This window comes from Carassius gibelio, chromosome A18, assembly GCF_023724105.1.
Source record: "Carassius gibelio isolate Cgi1373 ecotype wild population from Czech Republic chromosome A18, carGib1.2-hapl.c, whole genome shotgun sequence".
In the NCBI taxonomy this organism is placed as follows: Eukaryota; Metazoa; Chordata; class Actinopteri; order Cypriniformes; family Cyprinidae; genus Carassius; species Carassius gibelio.
Genome location: NC_068388.1, coordinates 7,041,285 through 7,064,145, shown reverse-complemented (window position 1 = coordinate 7,064,145; position 22,861 = coordinate 7,041,285). Strand labels below are relative to the sequence as shown.

The 22,861-nt window shown below is 37.0% G+C and overlaps 1 protein-coding gene across 1 annotated transcript in view; it reads right to left on the bottom strand.

Moving 5' to 3' along the window:
* The window catches only part of LOC127933837 (cadherin-13-like), a 300,617-nt gene that overhangs the window by 28,856 nt on the left and 248,900 nt on the right, over positions 1 to 22,861 (bottom strand). The window contains exons 8-10 of the mRNA XM_052530852.1: positions 20,851 to 20,991; positions 10,933 to 11,115; positions 9,946 to 10,199 (exon numbers count right to left, since the gene is read on the bottom strand). Of these exons, the coding sequence (XP_052386812.1) occupies positions 9,946 to 10,199; positions 10,933 to 11,115; positions 20,851 to 20,991 (578 nt within the window). The remainder of the gene's footprint in view (positions 1 to 9,945; positions 10,200 to 10,932; positions 11,116 to 20,850; positions 20,992 to 22,861) is intronic.

Here is a 22,861-nt window from a genome sequence, read left to right as displayed (position 1 = left end):
CCTTCCGTGGGTGCAGTCCGTTCTGCCAGCCTGTCCATTAACTCCTCGTTAAAAGTTCAGACTGTCGCTCGCCGTCCATTCATCTCACTCTGTTGCTTAACCCTTTGACAGCCTTCCCAGGTTCAGTACACACACACACACAGATGCAAACACACACTTACTCCAGTGTTGGGGAATCTACTTTGAAAAGGCATCTTGTCAAGTTACAGCCTACTCATATTTTAAAGTACAAACTACACTTATATTACCAAAAAAAAAAAAAGTTATATTTAATGTAATGAATTTTTGTAAATATTTTTGCAAGTCTCTTATGATCATCAAGGCTGCATTTGTTTGATCAACAATACAAAACATTAATATTTTGAAATATCAATACAATTTAAATGTTTTAAACATTCAAATTTTGTTCTTGTGATGTGCAAAGACATATAAATTATATAACACAATTATAAATATGTATGTTTTTAGATCATTTGTAAATATCCACATTCAAATATTAAATTGTCATCTTCAAGAAACACATAGTAATGCCATTCTTGAATTAATCTTTTTTTGAACAAACTGCATGGTAGAACAATTCAAAGATTTATTCAAAAATTCTTGTGTAGCACATTAATGATTCTGTGTTTTTAAAGAATCAATTGTGTGAATGATTGAGTGATAGACAGATAAAGACAATTGTTTTGTTCCTAAAAGAATAATCGTTTTGACTGAATTGGTAGAACGAATTACTCACCAAGGTTAATAAATGTTGTAAAAGTACTGTTATTTCATGTTAGCAATAGCATAAATTGTTATAATATGTTATATAAAACAAAGAATGGACATTATAAAAAAATTAAATAACAATATAACTAATAGTTGATATTGTAAGGGCATGTGCATTTATTCCATATCCTATTATTAGATTTGTTTGTTGTTTTTTTTTAAAAATCGTAATTTCTGTTTTATACACTCTGTACAAAACTGTCACTGGGGTAGCACCTTAAGTTACAAAAGTTAAAAGGTGCATCCTTGTACTTCATTTACCATTAAATGGTACATAATAATATCTTATAAGTGCATACGAGTACCTTAAAAGTACATAATAAGCAGAAAAGGTACTGCCCCAGTGACAATTTTGTACCTTTTATTTTGAGTGTTAGATATATGCACCATCTGGAACCTGCTTAAGTATCCTCTGGTTAGAGGGAGGCAATTTAGCTGGACAGGACGTGATGCAAGGACCTCTTACAACAATGCCGTTTCCAACTGAGACTCCCATCAGCAAAGATCTGCCAAGCTGTGCAAAGTTTATTCAGCCACAGGATTGAGGAGCATGTGTTCAGACAAATGTTCACTTGATTACTGTAAGCTTAAGCAAAGACTGTGAGAATCATCAAAGCTCTTGGTGTGGTATCAGCAGTCAAGCATACGGACACACCACACATACACACACACACACTACCAGATCCATTCTCTATCTCTTTCACACTTTCTTTATAAGACCTCACTGCCTGAGAACTAAACTGCATAACTGAGGTAACAGGAACCACTACCTCGGCTTCATTTCCATAAATTATCATGCCTTAGCAATGCAATACATAAAATCTCATTTATTATCATAATAGGGCACAAAAAGCAACTCTTTTTATCGGCTGAAAATCATAACCCTGTTATTAAGTTAGAGAAACACATTTTAACCATGCTTCTGAGAGGCCTTACCACTCACAATCTTTCTTGTTGGCATCTTTTTGGAAAGCTTTATTTAACCACATAATGGCTGTCTCTCACAACTAGACTAATACCATGTGTCCTAGACTAATACCATGTTACTCATTATTAATGTCAAGAGGAAATAGAGATCAGACACAGTTTTGTTGCAGTCTGTCTATTTCTGTAGGACAAGCCTATATTTGATGAATTTGCATGAAAAAGAGCCAAAATTACTTGCTGGGGCACACAATCAGAGTTGTGCAATATTCTTTCCCTTCTACAATCCTATTCACATTAGATGCCAAAGTGATTCTACTGGCTGAAAGAACTTTAAATATGAACTGTATTCTGCACCAGATATATGCATATAGGGTCAATGCAATTCATATATATATATATATATATATATATATATATATATATATTTACTTAACTTTTATTTATCAAGGATGCATAAACTTGTTTAAAAATAACAGTAAAGACATGTTTGCTACTAAAGTAAGTACTGTTACTAAAGATTTCTAGTTCCAATAAATACTGTTCTTCCTAAAAAGAATTGTGATGTTAAAACATATTAATAAATTATCCTAATATAGCATATTAGAATGCTTTCTGAAGGATCATCTAATTATACTGAATACTGAAAATCAGCATTGTTATCGTAGGAATACATTAGGAAAGATGTTAAAATATATGAAAATGTAAATAATACAAAATTAATTTTAAAAGAAAATATTCCTGTTTTTACTGTATGCAAAAACATACAAAAAATAAAAATAAATAAAAATATGACTAACCCCAAACCTTTAAATGATAGTGTATAAGTGAGTAACATGATGTTCAAATAGGTTTATTAATATTATCTACCAGTTTACAAATGACATACTTATCAATTGTAAAACGGAGGTCATATAGGCTATATAAACTTGGGTCTATATTTTTTAATAGTATATATGCTGTCAACGTTAAATCTGCATTGTTTTATGTATCAGCATGCAATAAAATGTAAGCAACAATCATGAGGGTGTCACTGTCCCTGTGCGAGGAAATAAGATAAGAAACTATCTTGAAATTAAAACGGACACTCTGGAACTAATGAGGAAAACCAACCATATCTTGTTTCTGTGCAAGAAATGGTTAACTCCATGAAGAAAGGAGTCACAGAGGCCAGGCATCTTAACATTTATTTCAGTTAATTCAGTTTTTTCGAGAGCAGTTATTCTTTTGAGCAGCAACTGTAGAGTAAGCGAGACCTGACGTGAACCAGCACAAACTCTTCCCTCCTCCACTGTCACCTAACTCAGCACAGCTCACAAGAGTTTGCTGTGAATGCGCATTCTTGTTTCATTTATTTTTAAAGACAATTTTTAAGTTCCAGGAACTTAAGGGGTTGCTGTGGTCGCTCAGAGTTTCCCGAGGTGTGAAGGCAGCTGAGTTGTCGTTAATTAAAACAGACAGCCATACTACAGAATTGTATTGTTGAATAGGGGTAGAGGGACCTCCAGATAAACACGATGCACACACGTACAATTACTGGTGATTAATGAAGGCTTACAAATTACAGCAAACTTTCTTAAACTTAACTCTACAAAAGAGTTCATTTAACTCTGGTGATTAATTAATGGTCCCCCCACATATACACAAAAGAGACATTAACATATACAAACCCACAGCACCCACATAATGCACTACAGTAACGGCTAAAGTCAAGCGCACCTAAAAAAAAAAAAAAGTAGCATCTAAATGGATTATGTGTCAATGCAACACCATAAAAATAATAATAATAAAAAATAAAAATACAAAAATACAAAAAAACCTTACTAAAGTCATTTAAAATAATTAATGGCATATTAAAAATTTAGTAATTCAAAATTCAAAAAACTCTAAATATGTATAGGTATAGTTCTACAAAAATATACAGTAGTTCTACTAAAAATGAAAAACTTATTTCAGTTTAAACTTCTACTTTAAAAAATAAAAAATAAAACAGCAAGTACATAAATGCAATATAATATCCTTTAGAGGGGCTTTTTGGTAAAACGCAGCCTTGGAGATATAAAGGTCGAGATCCTCTGCTCTAATGAGAAGAAAACTGGCCTGTCATCCAGACACAGCTTTCAGTACTTGCTGAGTACTGCAGTTCCGAAACAAACTAATGAGAGCAGGCTGCAAAGGAAGCAGAACCCACGAAGGAGGAAGTAGCTCAGTCACGTCCTGGAGGTCAGGAGAGCAAAGGGGCGAGAGGAGAGAAATGCATGTTCTGCATATCATTAAATGCCACTATCACTACAACTTTTCCAGCTTGCTCCAGCAGAGGAGTGAACAGCAATGTCAGGAATAACTTTACATCACTAAACAAACAAACAAACAAACATCATTTTAAATATCATCCAGCATGTTGGCTGTGATACACAAATGAGCATTTGTTAAACATCAAGCGTGGTAGTACAGATGTGAGAGTATTTCACATCTGTGTCCAAAGCAACGGCATCACTTAACAGCATTCATTACTGACAGACATCCATTAACATGCTTTTTATCTTACGAACCCTCTAACGCACATATGGAGAAATACATTTTGACCAATACATCATTGCCACTCATATCTGCTTTAAAATATGAATAGATATTTGATATTGCAGTGAGATGAGGATTTTTTTTTTTTTTTATGCTGTGTGGCATGAAGCATCATTTTAGAGGCACTTAAAATATTTCTCATGAAATCATACAAAAGGCATTGAATGGATTCAGCTGCAGTGCATCCAAAGAACATTTCTCTTTTTAATAAATTAATATGTAATGAGATTGGTGTCAACATGAGATGCTGTTCACAACCCATTTTGCTTCCATAATGGGATGTATTTCAGGGAAAAAAAGGATATTCAAGCAGAAAAAAAAATGTAGGGACTTTGTTTTTATGCATTTAGAATGCAATCATATTTGTTTAACATTAGTGGGTATAGAAAAGAACCATCCATCCAAACATTTTGTTGATTTGCTGCCTACACTTTTTTTCATTCAGCTGTATTTACTCCATGCAACTTATAATATACAAGTGAATGATATATTAGATATATAGAAACATAAAAGAAAATAAATAAAACAAAACAATAACTGAGTTGGAAAAAGGAACACCCCTTGTGTCAGTATTTTGTTGAACCACCTTTTGCTTTAATTACAGCCTTTAGTCTGTTGGCATTTGTCTCTGCTAACTTTGCACATACAGACTTTGCAATATTTTTCCACTCTTCTTTGCAGAACTGCTCAAGTTAAGTGAAATTTGATGGTGAGCATTTGGAATGCAGTCTTCAAGTCATTCCACAGGTTTTCAATGGTGTTTAATTCTTGGCTCATGCAAGGATATTACATTTTTTTCCTTTCAACCACTGTGTGTTTTTCTGTGTGCTTTGGGTCATTGTCGTGTTGGAAGGTAAACCTTATTCCCATTGACAACTTTCTGGCAGAGGGCAGCAAATTTTCCTCAAGAAATTGACAGCATTTTGCCCCATAATTTTTTTTTTTTCTATCCTGACAAATGCTCCAGTCCTGCTGCAGAGAAACATCCCCATGACAGGAAGTTACCACCTCCATGCTTCACTGGAGGAATGCATTTATTCGGATGGTGAGCTGTATAGGATTTATGGTTTGGTGTTGAGGCCAGATAATTACATTTTAGTCTCATCTGCCTCAGAATCTTCAAGGTGTGTTTTGGAAAATCTCAGTCATGACTCCATTTGGCCTTTCTTGAGGAGTGGCTTTATTCTTGCAACCCTCCCATACAAGCCACATTTGTGGAGATTATTTCCACTGTAAAGTTGAAAAATGTTTAGCTTAAAGTTTTAAGCTATAACTATATATTGATTGTGATGGAAAAATATAATTTGGTCGTAAAACAAATAGTTGCACAATTTATTGGTGCAAAGTGAAGTGAAAAAAAAAGTGAGTGAAGTGACATTCAGCCAAGTATGGTGACCCATACTCAGAATTTGTGCTCTGCATTTAACCCATCCGAAATGCACACACACAGAGCAGTGAACACACACACACACACTGTGAGCACACACCCGGAGCAGTGGGCAGCCATTTATGCTGCGGCGCCCGGGGAGCAGTTGGGGGTTCGATGCCTTGCTCAAGGGCACCTAAGTCGTGGTATTGAAGGTGGAGAGAGAGCTGTACATGCACTCCCCCCACCCACAATTCCGTCCGGCCCGAGACTAGAACCCACAACCCTTCGATTGGGAGTCCAACCCTCTAACCATTAGGCCACGACTTCCCATAATGAGTAGTGGTCATGATTATTTTTTCAACATTTGCAACTGCTTTTTAAGTTAAATTGCGTCATCTGTTTTAGGGTCTACTGAACAGACATTTAGAAATTAATGCAAAATACTGAAATGCTGAAAAAGTATTGAACATAAAAAGCTCTGTAAAAGCTTGCATTATTTACAACACTATGGCCTGGTTTCACAGACAGGGCTTAGACTAAGCCAGTATTGGGCCATAGTTCATTTAGGACATTTAAGCAAATTTAAAAACTTGCCTTAAAAAAGTTTTACACATATTTGTGGTCTTCATGCTCATTTGGACCAAATACAGGAAATACCTCATGTACGTAGTCAAGTGGACAAGTGCAAAGACCACAATTGCCAGTATTTGGACAAGGGATAAAGCGCACGACGCAAGTGTGCTTAGGGCATGTCCGAATCCACTTTTGCTAGTTTAACACAGGAAAAAATGGTCACACACCAGATACATGGTCCAAAAGGGTTGTACCTATTCTCTTAATGAGTAAAGGGTGTTTATTTCCTTTAAAAGCCAGTTGTGCTTACGCCATGGCTGAACGGTTTTCCAGAGAGGAAAGTTCTGCTTGCATGCTTAAACTTCATGCATGAGCATCTACAGGGCAAAATAATAATCTATTTCATTGTAATTCTTTCATTTTTAATATTTGCCATGTTTATATGTTGCTTTGCGTCTCTGTGTATGCAGAGTGTACATGCGTTGTTCATCCACCTTATTTACACGCTCTTTAAAAAAACAAGAAAACTTTAGACCAGGTTTCAGTTGGTCAATGGCACATTTCAGTTGACTCAAAATAGCAACGTGCTAACAATGCTCCTGAACACACCTCATTTAGAGACCAGCAAGCCCACGGGTGCACAATTGGGCACAAATGCATTTGAAATTTAAACAACATGGCGCAGGACGTGAAAATGATAACTGCGTCAGGCTGAAACTAGCTAAAAAAAAAACACTTGCATTTATGTGTTATAAAAATATGACATTTATTACAATCATTGTTATTGCAGGAATTTTTTCTAAACTTTTTTTTTTAAATGAAAAATTATTCGAAAAATAAATACACAAGTATAAAAACACTATTTGGACAGTTAATTTAAGTTAAATTGTAATTTAAATTGTCATTAAATTGTAAACCCTTGGTAATAGTATTTTTACAAGCAACCACTGGGCCAATAACAAAAACTTTGCTAATATAAACCCAAAAAGAATGTAATCTATTTTACAAATTCTACCCAATGTATTTCACAGACATATCCTCAGCATCACTCCTAATGACAACGAGCATTCCCATAATTCTGATAGTGTCTGTGTTCATGATTTCCCTCAGGCTAGCAATGATTCACAGCTCACCTTATCCTGAAAAGCCTGACAGAGCTATATAAAGGGGTGGGGACTGAAGAAAACTCTAAAAACCTTTGAGCAAACACATCAGAGACCCCAAAATCTTAACCTGTGTCTGACATGCTCCTCAGGAGCACTCAGGAATGTTTTATAAAGACTCATTTGAGCTCAAATGAGAGATTCAAACATATCTGCAACAGGGTGCCAATGAAAAGCATAATGATCCTGAGGTGTGGTAGGTTTTATTTCACAGAAGAATCAAGCTAAATGTATGGACTGCTCTTAGAGCCATAACAATCAGATCATTCTTGGATCTGGAAATTTCCTGTTATTCACCAGAAAGATTGAATCGATAAATAGCAAACAAACAAACTCTAACTCTAACTCTAATAAATATATCCGCTAAATCCCTCTAGACAATTTTTCTTTTATATTTTATCAATAGACCGATAAACCTTGCAGGATATAATAGCGCTATTTATGCATTATGGTTCCTGTATAAGCTTTTCATGATAAACCCAGAGAACAATATGTCTGTATGGTAAAATCGATGCCAATTCTGTCGGTTCAAAAGAAAATGTAGTATATTCAAACTAAATAAGAGCATACATTAAAAAGGAAGAGAATCAGACATCAAACAATCTTAACAATATGTGCTTTTTTCTCTTTTAAGCAGAGCACTTACTATGTTTTTTAGAATAAAAAGTAAGAAACAAATATGACAGATTTTCAATTCAACTTCATCTTTTGACAGCAATGTGCACAGCAGTGTACACGTTTCTCAAGGCATCACATTACAGGTCTATGATGGCTGTAATACACCTGTTGATCCCAATAACAATTCAAAAAACTGTAGTTTTTGATAAGTCTACTAATTCTGAATTTTAATGCTTGTCTTTTATCAAGGAAGCCTTATTGCATATCTTTTACAATGCAGTCTTCAAGAAGTACTGAGGGACACAGGTAGAAAGACAGATCAATGGGGCTTCACATTCTTTTGTACTACTTGTCCTTGCTAGGGGGCAATCTATGTGGCAGCCTCTGCTAATATAAGCCTTATGCATGGCATATCGGAACTGTGTTTCAGGAAACCAGGAAAAAATGATAGAATAATGGAATGATGGAAAGATAAATAGAACAACAGATAGAATGACAGAATGGTAAACAGATAGATAGACAGATGGGCTTTCCCCTTTGTCCTTCCTTTTCATTTTCCTACAGCCATTTCTTTTTTCTTACTCAGTCCTGCCACTTATAGCCTCAGGTGAAAGCTATGGTACTTCAAAGAGCCTTTTACTGGCAAAAAGAGATCAAAAGAGGTGAGGCAGGCAGTGAGAGGATAGATACAGAAGAGATGAAGAATGAAGAGAGGACAGAATGAGAAAGAGAAGGGAGAGCACTCATATGGTTTGTGATGAGGAGGGTTCGCTCTAACTAGCAGGACAGAGCGGTAATAATGGCAGAGCACATGATCACAGCGGTGCGCAGAGTTTCATACTGTGAGTCTCATACATGCTCAGTGGACACAACGAATCACAGGAGACTGTTTCAATTCGTCTGATCTGAACAAGCGTGGCACAGCTTACACTGAGATCACATACTGTAGCATATGCAAATGTGTACATAGCACATCTACAGCAAAGAAGGTTGAGGGAATGAACAAAGTAGGGATAGAGAAATGTGCTCAAATGCACACAGCTATTTTCTGATTATAAAACGTTAGCTTTCCTGTAGCTCAAACAGTAGAGCAAGGGGATAGAGAAACCAAGGTTATGAGTTTGATTCCCAGGGAAATCAAGAACTGATTAAATATAAATGTGTACCTTGAACGCAATGTAAGTTGCTTTGGATAAAAGCAGCCTTTTTGCATTACCTTGTTGATAATGCAATGTTGCTTAAAGGAAAGTAAAAAAAAGCTACATCAAAGCAATGATTTGTCACAAGTCCCTGAGGATCATTTTAGAGTTTGCAGCTCCAAGTACTTGGTCAATCATGTAGTTGGGCAGCAAGATGAATGTCTGCACAGATGGTCAAACTCTCTCATGCAGAGCTGTGTGCTCACATCAAAGATTACTCTAAGAACACAGCAAATAATACTGGAAACAAGACAAAGAATAGTAAAACAAGAATAATCAAGCTGAGACATGTCTAAGTAGCAAGGGTCATGCTGTCCTGCTCTTCGTCGTTTGATTAGTTTGTGCCATCATTGCAAACTACACTGTCAGAATCCATTGAGAATGTAACCAGGAAAAAGAGATTTGCTGAACCTCAAACTTTTAAACTGTGAAATTAGTTTCAAACTATGTATGTGAAATTTGTTTCCAAATTTGTAAAGGTTATTCCTCCCACGTGTAGCACAGAATCAGTGTAATCGAGAAAGAAACTGTGTCTGAATAATGGCTCTGGAAATGGTGAACTTGGTTATATTTTTGATTATATTAATCAGAAAGGTGTTCATGAGCTTTCTGTTTGTGCTAGTGATGCTCCCTCAACATAACCTTTTGCTGCACACCACAGTTGACAATTACCAAATTGTCTAAGCAGCATTATATGGCGAAAGTGTGGATGATTACATTTGGGACAGGATCATAATATAACAGCACCAACCTTATGCTCTGGGTTTGTAGATAGTCTGGGTCAGTAGCATTCAGCATGGCCACAAAGCTCCCTACAGGGATATTCTCTCTCCTGATGACAACCAGAGGATCTGGGAAGAACAGTGGTCCTTCATTCACATCCATAACTGTAATGTAAACAGTTGCTGTAGAGCTGGAGCCATACACAATGTCAGGAACCAGAGGGTCTTCATTTTCCACTTTTATCAGCAGTGTGTGAAACATTGCACTTTCATAGTCCAGAGGCTAAGAAAGACAAAAAGGAATTATGTAAGAGCAATTAACTAACAAGCAAGTAACCATCAATCAATTGAATCTATCATAAGTATGTATCATTATTGTTTTTATTGTGTAGGGCTACTTTCCTGTAGAGTGTATCTCTTAGACACCTTCCCAGAAGTTTATAGTAATCCTGAAGACATTAAATAGCTGGTTCAGGTGTGATTTATTTGGTTTGGAGATAAACTCCACACTGGGGGTTTCTAATCCTGCTCCTGGAGGGCCACTGTCCTGAGTTTAGCTGCAACTCTTATTAAACACACCAGAAATAGCCAATCAAGGTAATCAGGATTACTAGAAACCTCCAGACAAGTGTGTTTGGGTAAGTTGGAGTTAAATTCTAAATTATGTTGACCTTCCAGGAGGAGGATTGGACACTTCTGCTTTACAGAAAGTGGGGATAGATTGGACATCCCTACCCTAAATGTACCACATTGCCTCTGCAGTTAAGTGAATTGCTTAGAAATCAATGCATCCGATTTCTAAGCAATTCAAAGTGACTAAAAATGGTCCCCTTTTTGAGCTTGATACTTTAAAGTTTTAGTAACCAAAAAAAAGACCCTTGAACAAATATTAAGTCTTTTGTATAAGTGGTTAAGATCTCAATTGGTAACCTAAATTTGATAGATTCAATCATCATAAGCGGATCTTCATGTGCCTGCACCATTACAAGACAATCACGCAATTGAACATTGCGTACCTTTACCACCGACAGCATCCCTTCATTGTTGTCCAGATTGGTCTGTATCTCAAAGTTCTGGTTGGGGTCTCCGTTGATGATGGAGTAGATAGCTCTCCAGGCTCCAGTGGCTGGGTCGTCTCTATCGTCCACCGTCAGGTTCACTACCACACCAGTTGATCCCTCATTCACTGATGCCTGGAACTACAGCACAGGTTGTTTGATCTGTCAAACGTTTTCCAATGTTTCAAACCAGGAAATAATATTACAGCAACACTTTAGAATTTGTGATATTGCTATCTGTAATCATCATCGATAATTCTCTTTCAAATTTAATAAGACAGAATGAGCAGTGGAGGAGTTGCTTGTTGTAGACATGAATTAATTTCACTGGAAATTAATGCTTTGGCTAAATCTCTACAATTGTGCCTCTTATGTTTACAGAGATTAACACAACCAGTGGGACAGGCGCCTATTGTTTCCAGAAAACCATGCACCACCTTGAGTAATGAAAGCAGCGCTGATCTACCTACAGCTGCATCAATTCAATTGCTTGTTCATTCGTTTCTTCTCTGTTTGAAACATGCAGACTCTCTGTCTTACATCTACCTCCCTCTTACCCTTCTTTCTGTTCCTCTGTCAAAGATAAGGCTTAAGCTAAGCTTGTATGAAAAACGCTCTTGTTCTTTTTTGTCACTGGAGGAAAGCTACTCTATTCAGAGTGCTGAAAGTCTCCACAGTCCTTGTTCAATCCAACCCAATGTCACAGGCCTGTTTGGGGAGATGAAGTGTTCCTAGAAGGGCCAGATGAGCTTTGGTCCCCATCAGCTCAGCTATCATTTCTGTTTAGTGGCTTGTGAAGTGAGCAACCCCTCAATGCATCAGGGATGTGCTCCCTTTATAAGAGCTGTGCAGTGGTTATGGCATGGGGGGCGGATGCAAAGGTCATCAGCGTCCTGCAGAGGGTATTGCTGGACCTGGGTGGCTGGATGAATTAGCGAAGTTTCTAAAGTGAAGCTAAGCAGTTTAAACCCCTGTGGGACTGAAGTACTGCCACTAAGCCCTCTCTCTAACTTAATGCTTATTCCTATTGAGTTCAGAGCCAGACTAGTGGACCATCTAATATTAACACTGAAGAAAATCCTTAATGCCATGGAGACACATCTAAATTGGCAACATTCATGCTTAGTTTTTCACTTTTTAACATTAGGTTTGAAAATGTACTGCTACCACAATCTGTACTAAACATATCAGTCAGTAGATGTAGTGCCGGTAGTGACTTCTAGCCTCTGGATTTTTCATTTCTAAGGCTCATCTTCCAAAAATAACTTCTTCAATATAATATTCAATACTTCTAATATAAAGAAAGATACTGGTCATTTTGTTACTTACAAGAGAGAGGGGGGAAAAGCACTCCTGGTGCCAGCCTTACATTTAAGCCACGCTTATTTAAAGCCCAGTTCACCAAATCTGTTTGTGTGTCAAAAGAGGTGATTGTACCTGTCTGCTGAAGGCCACATAATGATTACATCACTTACATATTACTTCAGCTCCAATGAGAGCATTGTGTCTACAGCGAGCCCTGCAGGTGTATCACTGTCAAAATCACAGCAGTGGGAGATACTCTCCTGCTATCAACCAAGATTTCATCATGTGTGGAATAAACAATTAATCAAAGGTTGCCACGAATGTTTACCGGGGGACATGAATGCGTCTGCACACCTACACGCTGTACATCTTCACATCGCTGACTGGTTGTGTTTCATTTAATCATCTGAGGCAGTGAAGCGGTCAGATTGATGTATTCAATCTTTGTTGGCTGTTGATACCCTGGCCCTGCCATATCACTGATAAGACCCCAATCCCTCACAAAGTTCACAAAGTAACCAGCAATAACAGAGAAGTTATCCACCCTGAGGCTGGACCCCAAAACTGAGGGAACGGGGTGGGTTTGTGTGTTTGAGGTAAATGTCACCTAGTCAAAGCCCCCCGGGAACAAAACACGTGGAAAGTGATGAGGGGAGAGAGTGTACGGCCAGAAAAAGATAAATCACTTCCTACAGAACCATGTGGTGAAACCCGGAAGCCATGAATGACTGGGATTATTTGGCTTGGCATTCATTATCAGTAATGTAGCACAGTGTGAAGGCATCATTGGAGATTTTTTTTGAGCTGTGCTACTGCTTTAGTAACAAATAGGTCAGAAAATTCACACCTGATACTTTAACTCCCTCTGTGTCTCAACATCTCTTCACGGAATCAAATCAACATTCATGACCTTTCGAGAAACTCTGTCTGATTTACACATCTCAAATTGCACATCTAAAACCGGGAATGTGAGAAAAAAGCTGCGCGCTGTTTTCACAGCTTAATGAGATTCTACAAAATAACACTTTCCACCTTCAGCCAAATTGGGAACGCTAGGCACTCCAGAAGCTTTCAGAGAGTGAGAGTCATGTGAAGAGTTTCTCCTGATGTGAACATGGAAGATAATACCTTTTAATGCCACTGGTAATGCTTTCACTTCAGAGCCTCTCAGAATGGCAAACTGAAATGTTGTACAGTCTGACGGCCCTTCATTAGGAGTCAGAGACCCCTACAGTATTGATAATTTTGTCAGAACCTACAGCAACACAATATAAAAACATAAAAAGGGCCATCTAGATTTTTAGTGCTGATTGCAAGGGAAGGTCTCAAGAATAAAAGCATAGTTCACCCCAAAATGAAAATTCTGTAATCATTTAATAACCCTAAGGTCATTGTAAAAATGTACTCTCTTTGGTGAAACACAATCTAAGATGTCTCAAAAAATGTCTCAAAAACACTATTATTTGCAGTCTGAAACATTTTGGAAATGAGCTATGCGTAACATCAAACTTGCATAGCTAGTAGCTTGGTTTTAGGTCAAATGTAAATTATTTCAAAATAAATTATTAATAATTAAAGAATTATGTTAATGTCAATACATTTCACTGTAAAACATTGTGAACCAGAATAAATATATGTGGACTAATGAATTGTGTAGACATTTAATTAAGAATATTGCACTAGCAGAGAGGTTTCATTCCTGCTTATAGAGATTTTCCTTTCTTCAGAGTTTAGATCAACCAAACACACCTGAACCTGTTAATCAACGTCTTTGGGATCACTTGAAAATTGCAGACAGGTGTACGAGAGTAGTGATGGAACTAAACACTAAACCAAATTCGAAACCTATATTTTTAATTGCAACAATTGGCCATAAATCAAGTGTAGCGTTCTCTGGCAGGTGACGTCACTCAAGTTGGATCCACATCTACCTATAGAGATAAGATGCCTATTACAGCATCCTTATATAAGGTCCTTCACTATTATCAACAGCTGTCACGCAGCTCAGTAGTTAATTACTCTCCTCCATCCCCAGTTCTTCCTCACATCCAGTCAAGATTCAGCCTTTTGATTCCCCTTTAATTTCTAAATATGTACATTAAATTATTGAAAATTATTGATATCCGCAATAAATGTTGTTTCTGTTCTGTTTACACGAGTTATCATTGCTCTCCCTGCTGTTACCAATGCTAGACTGCCTGGTTGTGCAGGGATTTCTTGCCCAGAACAGAACAATACCATGTATACATGTAGTATGAAACTAAAATTAGCATAAGTCTTGGGTAATAACATTCAAACGAATGCTGCAAAATCAGAACAAGTAAGCTTAAAGACCTGACTGAGCAACATAATTGACAAGCTCATCATTTGAAATGAAGACTGATAAACTATTGTTTTCTGCTTCTCTGATTCTGCTGAGCAGTGTTTGACTCCGGAGCATTTTTACAAATGCTAATTTGAGCAGAAAGTTCAATCTATAAAGTTATGAGAGTTATATATGTAACTGAAAGTCTCAAACAATAAGAAGCTCAACACAAATTGAGTATAAGTGCTTTCAGAAAAAACAACCATTCAGTGCACCAGATAATGAAAACAATGAGACAAATGAAAGCAAACACCCACACATCACTTCACCAGCTTTGATTTGGCCTCAACAACAGAACTATAAACATGCTTATATCTGCTAATTGAAAATTATAGTTAATAAATATTTCATTCTCTCACTCTCTGATTAGTGAAAATTAAATGTGTTGCACTAGAAAGTGTGGCTGTTACTTCTACTCTATATTCAAGAATGTCTGAATGATACATAATATCACATCTCACCTATAGATCACTAGAATAATGGGTTTCTCATCACCTAAAAACAATTATAATTCAACCCGTCTATATACAGTATATATTAGCAGGACAATGTTCACTTTAAGTCTCTTACTAAACTTTCTCAAGCTTACACTGAGTGGCAAATGAAGACATGATCAAATCATCATCCCTCGCCTGAATGTCTGTTCTTGATGGATATGAAAATAACATATAGATGGCAATATAACTGCAGCTCATGATGAATAAAATCACAAATGCATAAACATCCCAAAAAACTAACAAGCTGGCAAAGTGACCCGGTGCATTGAGAGACAAATATGTTGTTTTGTAAACAATTTAAAAAGCAGAGATGTAAATTAAGAGATTCCAAAGTAAATATTTGCATAATATGAAATATGCAAAACAACTATAATGTGCTTTTTTAATGGTGGTTTCATTATACAAATGCAAAGACTGCTCAGTCCTGTCAAACACACTGATGAGAAATATTAATTTATATTAATGCATGGTAAATATGCTGATATTACTTTGCAGATTTGATAAAGGATTACACAGTTAGATGCTGGTTTCCTTCTCTTGGCATGCCATATTAACATATTCTGAGTAAATTAATCTTATTAATGTATAGAAAAATAATGTATAGTGGTGCTTGGACGTCAGAATTATCATATATATATATATATATATATATATATATATATATATATATATATATATATATATATATATATATATATATATATATATGATATATGTCCTCGGAGGAATCAGCGTCGCCCTGGCAATCAGCGTAAAACACCTGCACGTCCTCATCGCCGGCTGATCGGTCACAGCTGCGCCCTATCAGCCTGCGCACTCTTAAGCAGCACACGCTGCACTCAAACAACGGTCTCAAACGCAACGCTGGTCTAATCCCTCTCTCATTTCTCCACAGAAAGCAGCGAGTGACAGACAGCCCACCCACTTTGGAGCATGTCAGGACACCAACTTTCACTTTGGTTGGCACTGAAGGGCACGGAGAACGCACGGGAAGCAACAGCCACCAGGAAGCGGCTCACCTCACTTCACCAGGCATCCTGCACTTATATGTATATATATATATATATATATATATATATATATGTGTATGTGTCAAGGACAAAGAAATGTTAATTTGTTAATGGAACTTGCCAAACCAAAAGTCATTTTCAGAAATGACTTCAGTCCAATTAGTTTGAGACTCAATAATCTCCAGAGGAGCTGTAAGACAGTGACAAGAGATGAGCCAGAAACAGTATAAAATCCAGAAAATAAGAATCCATGACCATCAATAATTGCTGGTGTAGCTCTGGGAATTGACCATGGATGGTTCTTGAAATGGGGTGCAGGGGCAGTAGGAAATGGGACATTATTTCATGTCATGGATAATATGAAGGCTAAAACTGATTTTTCTGCTGTTAACCAAACCATTTTCACCTCACACCAAGGGGTAAACTCAAGACATAACTTTGAAAAGTTGCTAAGACTAATAATGAAGAAGGAATGTTTGCAGAAGTAAAAAGGTAATTAAAAAAAAATAATAATAAAATAAAAAAATTGAGCAGAAGTAAAAAGGTTTTGATCCATAAACAGCGAGCTGTGGCTCTGTTTGCAGACAATGGACAAAGTCTCAAAGCAAAGTAGTGAGGAGATATAGGGAACATCCCTTCCTTAATTTCCACTTTCCAAGGTCAAGAACCATCATAGTCAAAACGATTACAGCTCAATTACAGCATATGGTCTAATAGTTCCCATGGCTCTGTTCTAACACCAAGTAAGATTATTATCTACGACTACACATAGGCAGCTCCATTCACAAATAATTCAGATTTATTCTAATAATAAATGGAGATTTCCCACACGTCATCCACCATCTTAGATGGATTTTTTTTCCTCCACTGAACTTTTTGCAATGCAGTATGGGATTGCCTTCTTTTAAAGGACACATGCAATTCTGCTTTAAACCTTTAAACAAGATTAGTCTGAAGGCAGCATAATTATGTTGACTTTGGGAGCCTACATTGGCAGCACACTAGATTTTAGAACAGATCCAATCACACAGAGTACTACATATCCTTTTCTACATTTAAAATCACACCAAGCATGTCTGTGAGCTGTGAGTGAGACCTTGTAAATGCAAAGTCAATTGTACAAATAAGAATAGCCGTCCATTCAGAGTCGCCCCCCAAAAATGTGCCCGATTTTTGTTATTATCGTGTTGCGGACTTGTAGCCATCATTGTTGATGTCATTAGCATTTTGACGGAGGCAGCAGCGTGCTGTCACTGCAGGGGAGAAAGGCAGCTCAGATAAGCTGTCACTTTCCTTAAGTGACAGGCGTGATAAGCCAGATCAGTGGCTGCTGCAGCACTTGGAATGGGTTCAACTGAAATAGATGCCAGTTATCACAAGGTGCCAGGGTGGGCAGGCATGTACTGTACATACCTACACAGCCTCTGGCCTCTCTCTCCACGGCTCTAAGAAACAGGGAGTATGAGTCGGAGGGACCGGGGAAGACAGATATAATAGAGGGAGAATGGAGAGGTCTGCTATTATTCTAATAATACTCCCGCTGCGGGACACTGTTACATGACCCCATACATTGACCACAGCCTAGAATTATCTCTGGGCAGACAATAATTCTCTTGTCACACACTTCAGACATTTATTCTAAAAGACGAATGCTCAGCGGTGGCCCAGATGCTAAATAGATGAAATTAACTGTGGAAAACCTGAAAACCTTAGTGCAGCTCTGGTGGCTTGTGAGTGTTTTAAAAGAAGTGCAGATCTTACGTTCATTGATCTTCCTGGATCATCTGAGGATATAATTTCAAAGGGGTAGTTTAAATTCCAATTGATTTTCACTATGATGAGAAATTTGTAACATAAAGATCCAGATTTTAAATAAAAGATCTCTGGGAAGATGTGTCGTTGATGCAAATAAATAATACAGCTTTATTGTGTAGGCCTTGGATCCTTGGACTTTTTGGTTTTACAATAGAGTGAACTAAAGTAGGGTCTCAAACTGGAGCAGAGATGGAAACAGTTTTCTATTAGCGATCCCCTTTTTTTTTAAATTAAAAAATATAAAATTCATGCATTTAGCAGACGCTTTTATCCAAAGCGACTTACAGTGCATTCAAGCTATCAACTTTTACATATCATGTGTTCCCGGGGAATCGAACCCCCAACCTTGCGCTTGCTTGCTTGCACTTTTTTTTGCTACAACACTACTGAAAGTAAATGCACCCATTCAACTAGACCAGCTAATGAGAATAAATGACCGGATTGGGTCCACCTAGAAATGATAAACTGTGGCGATGATCATACATTTGAAGTCTGTGTGAGGAAGATTGCGCTATGATTGTACATGCCTGTCTGTGATTATGTTCAAATTGAAACATCTTATTAAGAATAATTGAGGAAACGTGAGAAGGTGGTGTGTTTTTCTACTCTTCTGTCCTCTTGAAATTACATTTAAAAAAATCAAATTTAGAGTTTTGAGTTTTTTGCACTCTTTTGCAAACTTAGTAGGAGATTACGAAGTACATTATCTCACTTATGGGTTTTATCACTGAATGATAAATGGTGAAGCAGTATGTGCTGCATAAAAAAGCCAAATGTATTAAATATAAAAATGCTGAATTTCAGGAATGTGTGAGGCGGAAGTGCATTTGTTTAGTCTTTGAAGAAAAAGGAACAATATAGGGATAGTTCACCCCCCGAAAAATGAGAATTTAATTTTCACCCTCACATTATTCCAAACCTGACTTATTTTCTTCAACAGAATACAAAATAACCAAAACCACTGTTGGTAACCAAACAGTGATGATGCCTATTGACTTCCACTGTATGGGAAGAACATAAAGTTGTCTAATACCAGCTTAGGCATTTTTCAAAAGGACTGATATTTCAAATGTTTCACTTTCAAAGGTGTTTTTCATGTATATTTACTGAGGTCTGTCAGATACAGCAGTCTAAGAGGAAGAGGAGGAGACATTCTGCTGATCCACTTCCACAGCTCTCTAGTCCCGTAGGGTGGACTGGTGTCAAAATGGAGGCATGCACTCAAAAAGCACCTGTGAGGAGACAGTGGACTTCCCTACTGCAGAATTTCACAGCACAGTCAAGACTGTTTTCAAGCGTGTGCAAAGAGGAGATGCTGCGGTCGACTCAGACTCTGTCAGACTGGTAAATGGAGAAAACTTATCGTGGAGAGTGCTCATTAAAAACACACTGAACACAAACACACTTGTCATTAAGGAGCAGGGTAAAGTGACATGAGAACAGATTCAGATACTCTTACAAATGTTCACATAAATGTCACTATCTAAAGTAGTAGCTCTATTAAAATTGTTTAATATATTGTTTTATCGTAAATAAGCATTTTATCAGTGCTGGTGAACATTAGCTCATTTAAAATCAATTTTCTCTATGCAGATCCAATTAATTTGCAGAAAATCACATGTTTACTTTATGAAAATAGGTCCAGGATGTAATGTTATATAATTTTAGAATGTTATACACATTTAATTTATCAATCTGGTTATTGGCTTTCATTTAAACAACTTATAGAAGAGTTGTATTTAATAACAGACAATTTCTGATCTAACCACAATCTCCACTCATTACTAAAATTAAAAAAAATAAATAAGTCCCACTAGTTAATCATGGTTAATTGAGTTCATTCAGTACGAAGAGTACATTATTTTTAACAGAAAATGCTTAATTACTTTAAGGTAATAATTTTATATGCAAATTATTTTCATAGTGAACATATATTGGATTATTTCAATATACTGCAGCAACTGCCAAAGACACTAATAGGTAACCCAAATGAGTGGCCCGATCAACCAGTCCGAAAGCCCCTCTTCCAGGCACATCAGCGCATTTTGGGAATGGGTCAAGTCATGTCTCTGGCAATCTGACAACAGCCTCGGGCACTTCCTCTAAAAAAACCCCATACAACTCAAAATAGGTGTCTCTGCATCAGCCTGGCATAGTTGTTTTCCCTCTGCTGGCTAGCAAAGTGCAAGTGTGCCATTTTCGGACAAATTCATCACAGGTGGGCTGAAATGGCCACGCAGTTTAAGTCTGCACATACCATAAATGCAGTTTTCTTGCCCTCTGGGTTTTATACTGCTGAATGGCAGCGGTTGCCTCTGTTTGTGACTGTTTAGCAGAAGACTAATGGGAATTTTATAGCCTATAGCTATAATATATAGTAAAAAAAAGTCCAGCAATACCTATGATTACAACAATGCACACACAAACAATATACTCCATCCATGGACAGACCGTCATTGCCAGGGCAGGCCCTGAGAATCATAACACAATCATTTCAGACTGCAAACAGGAGGTCGCGGCAGATAAGTGATCGAAAAGGACCCAGTCCGTCAGCTTTTTGTTTGAGTATTTGTGAATCACAGCTGTCACTGCAGCGCACCTGTGATTAGAGTGATTGATGCATGGGTCTTTTTCTCGCAAGGTCAGTGTATCTGAGTGAAAACCTGAGGCCCTGGTCGAGCAGGGAGGGCTTCTGTGTGTAGACGTGTGATTTGAGTGATTGACAATTGGAAATGATTGGTGAAGGCCTTCTGGACTGAGAAGTTTGAGTGTTTGTTTTCATGGTAAATGACTGCAGGTGTTAAGCTGCTTTTATGGAGCAGATCACACATAGTCAATAAATAACATTACAAAGAAAGTAAGAGGGAAAAAAGGTTCCTCCTACCAGTGAGTGTGTAAACTCAGGTGCGTGGTCGTTCCGGTCTGTGATGGTGATGGTGGCTGTTGCAGTTCCTGTCAGACCCACCTCACTTCCTGCCATGTCCTTTGCCACAATCTCTAGCTCGTACTGTGTGGTTGGAAGAGTCTGTGGACACATAAGAACACGGTTGGGAACAGACAGTAGAGCTTCAGGACAGAGGGAGTACAGTCGTGATAAGAGCTTAAGTGGCTTAATTGAAGAACAAGTAATTGTTCCACGACTGCTTTACTGCTGGTTAGACACTGTCAATATGCACTGAAAAGCACCACATACTGTTAATGAGTGCCTACGTTGTAAATTAACTGGTAAAATGGAGTAATTAAGATCTAATCAACCAATCATTTTATTGAAGTCATGGTGTCAACTCAAAAGAGTTCATCTCATCTGGCAGTTCGTCACTGGCAATTCAAGCACTCAAGTCAATCGGTACAAAAAGTACATTATTGCTCATGATTGACCTGTGATCTATAAGACCGAATTATCCTTTTGTTTATTTACATTTCTTCCTGTGTAAGGCCTTCTCCAGAGGACGGTTCTGAAACAATGAGAAAGGCTTCATGAGAGCGCACTGACGCTCCCTGACAGGTGCTAATCTAAATAAATGTCAAGTTGCAGTTACTTTTCAAAGGTCAATTAATGCCTTTAAATGCCTTTCCTTCAAGGCCATGTGTTTAACCAGAATGTCAAGATGTGAGAGAAAAAGCAAGAAAGAGTGAGAGAGAGAGAGAAGGGGAGAAAAAGCACCCCCACCTACAGTAACAGACTTATTAGAATTAAAACTAGACTTCTTTTTTATTTTTGAAAAAACTACCTTGAATACTTTATAGAGTTGGATGCTTAAACTTGTTCAAGATCCAGACCTTTTAAAATTTAAATATAATATAAATGTTAAAAAAACAAACTATCAAGCAAAGTATATATCAGTTGTGAGCAGAATATTTCTATTGTGTCATTTCCAGTCAAGCAGTAATTATTCAAAACATTATTTAATTGTGCATATTCTGTATACATAAAATACTTCATAAATATGCAATTATCCTTTACGAGACAAATTCTAATGTTTACATATTTTAAATGTAAGTTGAACCACAGATTGATCAATTGATTGTTTGATTTAAACCAAATTAAATAAATTACAGTGTGTGAAAAGAAAAGTTTAAGAAAGTTGTCTGGTGAAAGAGATATGTAAGATACTAATGCATTTTGTTTACTTATACAGTATTATATGCAGTAGTTTTCTTTAGAGATCGTGAAAGACAGTGAAAACTGTCCTGAAACAGAATTTTAAGAGAAAGGTTATTTCACAGATATTTCAGGAGAAGAAAAAAAAAATGGGCACAAACGTTTTATATATCGACTTTTATTTTATATATCGAATGGGCACAAAAGTTTTAAATATTTTTTATATCGCCTGTTTTTTCTGATACAGAGGAAAGTACAGAGTGGTTGAAAAAGCTTCATATCCTTCAAACACCACCTACTCATCATATGGGAAAAAAACCTTCTCCAGACCAAAAGCCCAATAATCATAAATCCAAGACAACAAGCATTTGTTAAAATAAGTCAACCCTACTGGAAAGTCATGATGGCACATTACACAAGGAGGTGCTGTTAATGCTAACATTTATTTCCTTTATTGAAATCCCACTCAGTGCAGTGTTAAGTACCACATGCTTAATAAAACTCATCCATCTGTTTCACATAAAGCCCAGGAGGCCTGTGCTGCAGTCATTTACCCATGGTGCATTGCCTTTCTGTATAAATTATGCTCGCTATCTCAGGATTCAAATGATGGCTCAGAAGTATGTCATTTCAACAAAGCTGCAATTAATAAAGGAGAAAAAAAATTACAATATATTGCAGATTTTTTAAAAGAAAATGAATGAATAAGAAGAGAAAAAAGGATTAGTAAAAATATGTGCTTTGGGAGTGGGGTATCTTTTAAATTGAAATAAAAGAGGTATATACTTATTTT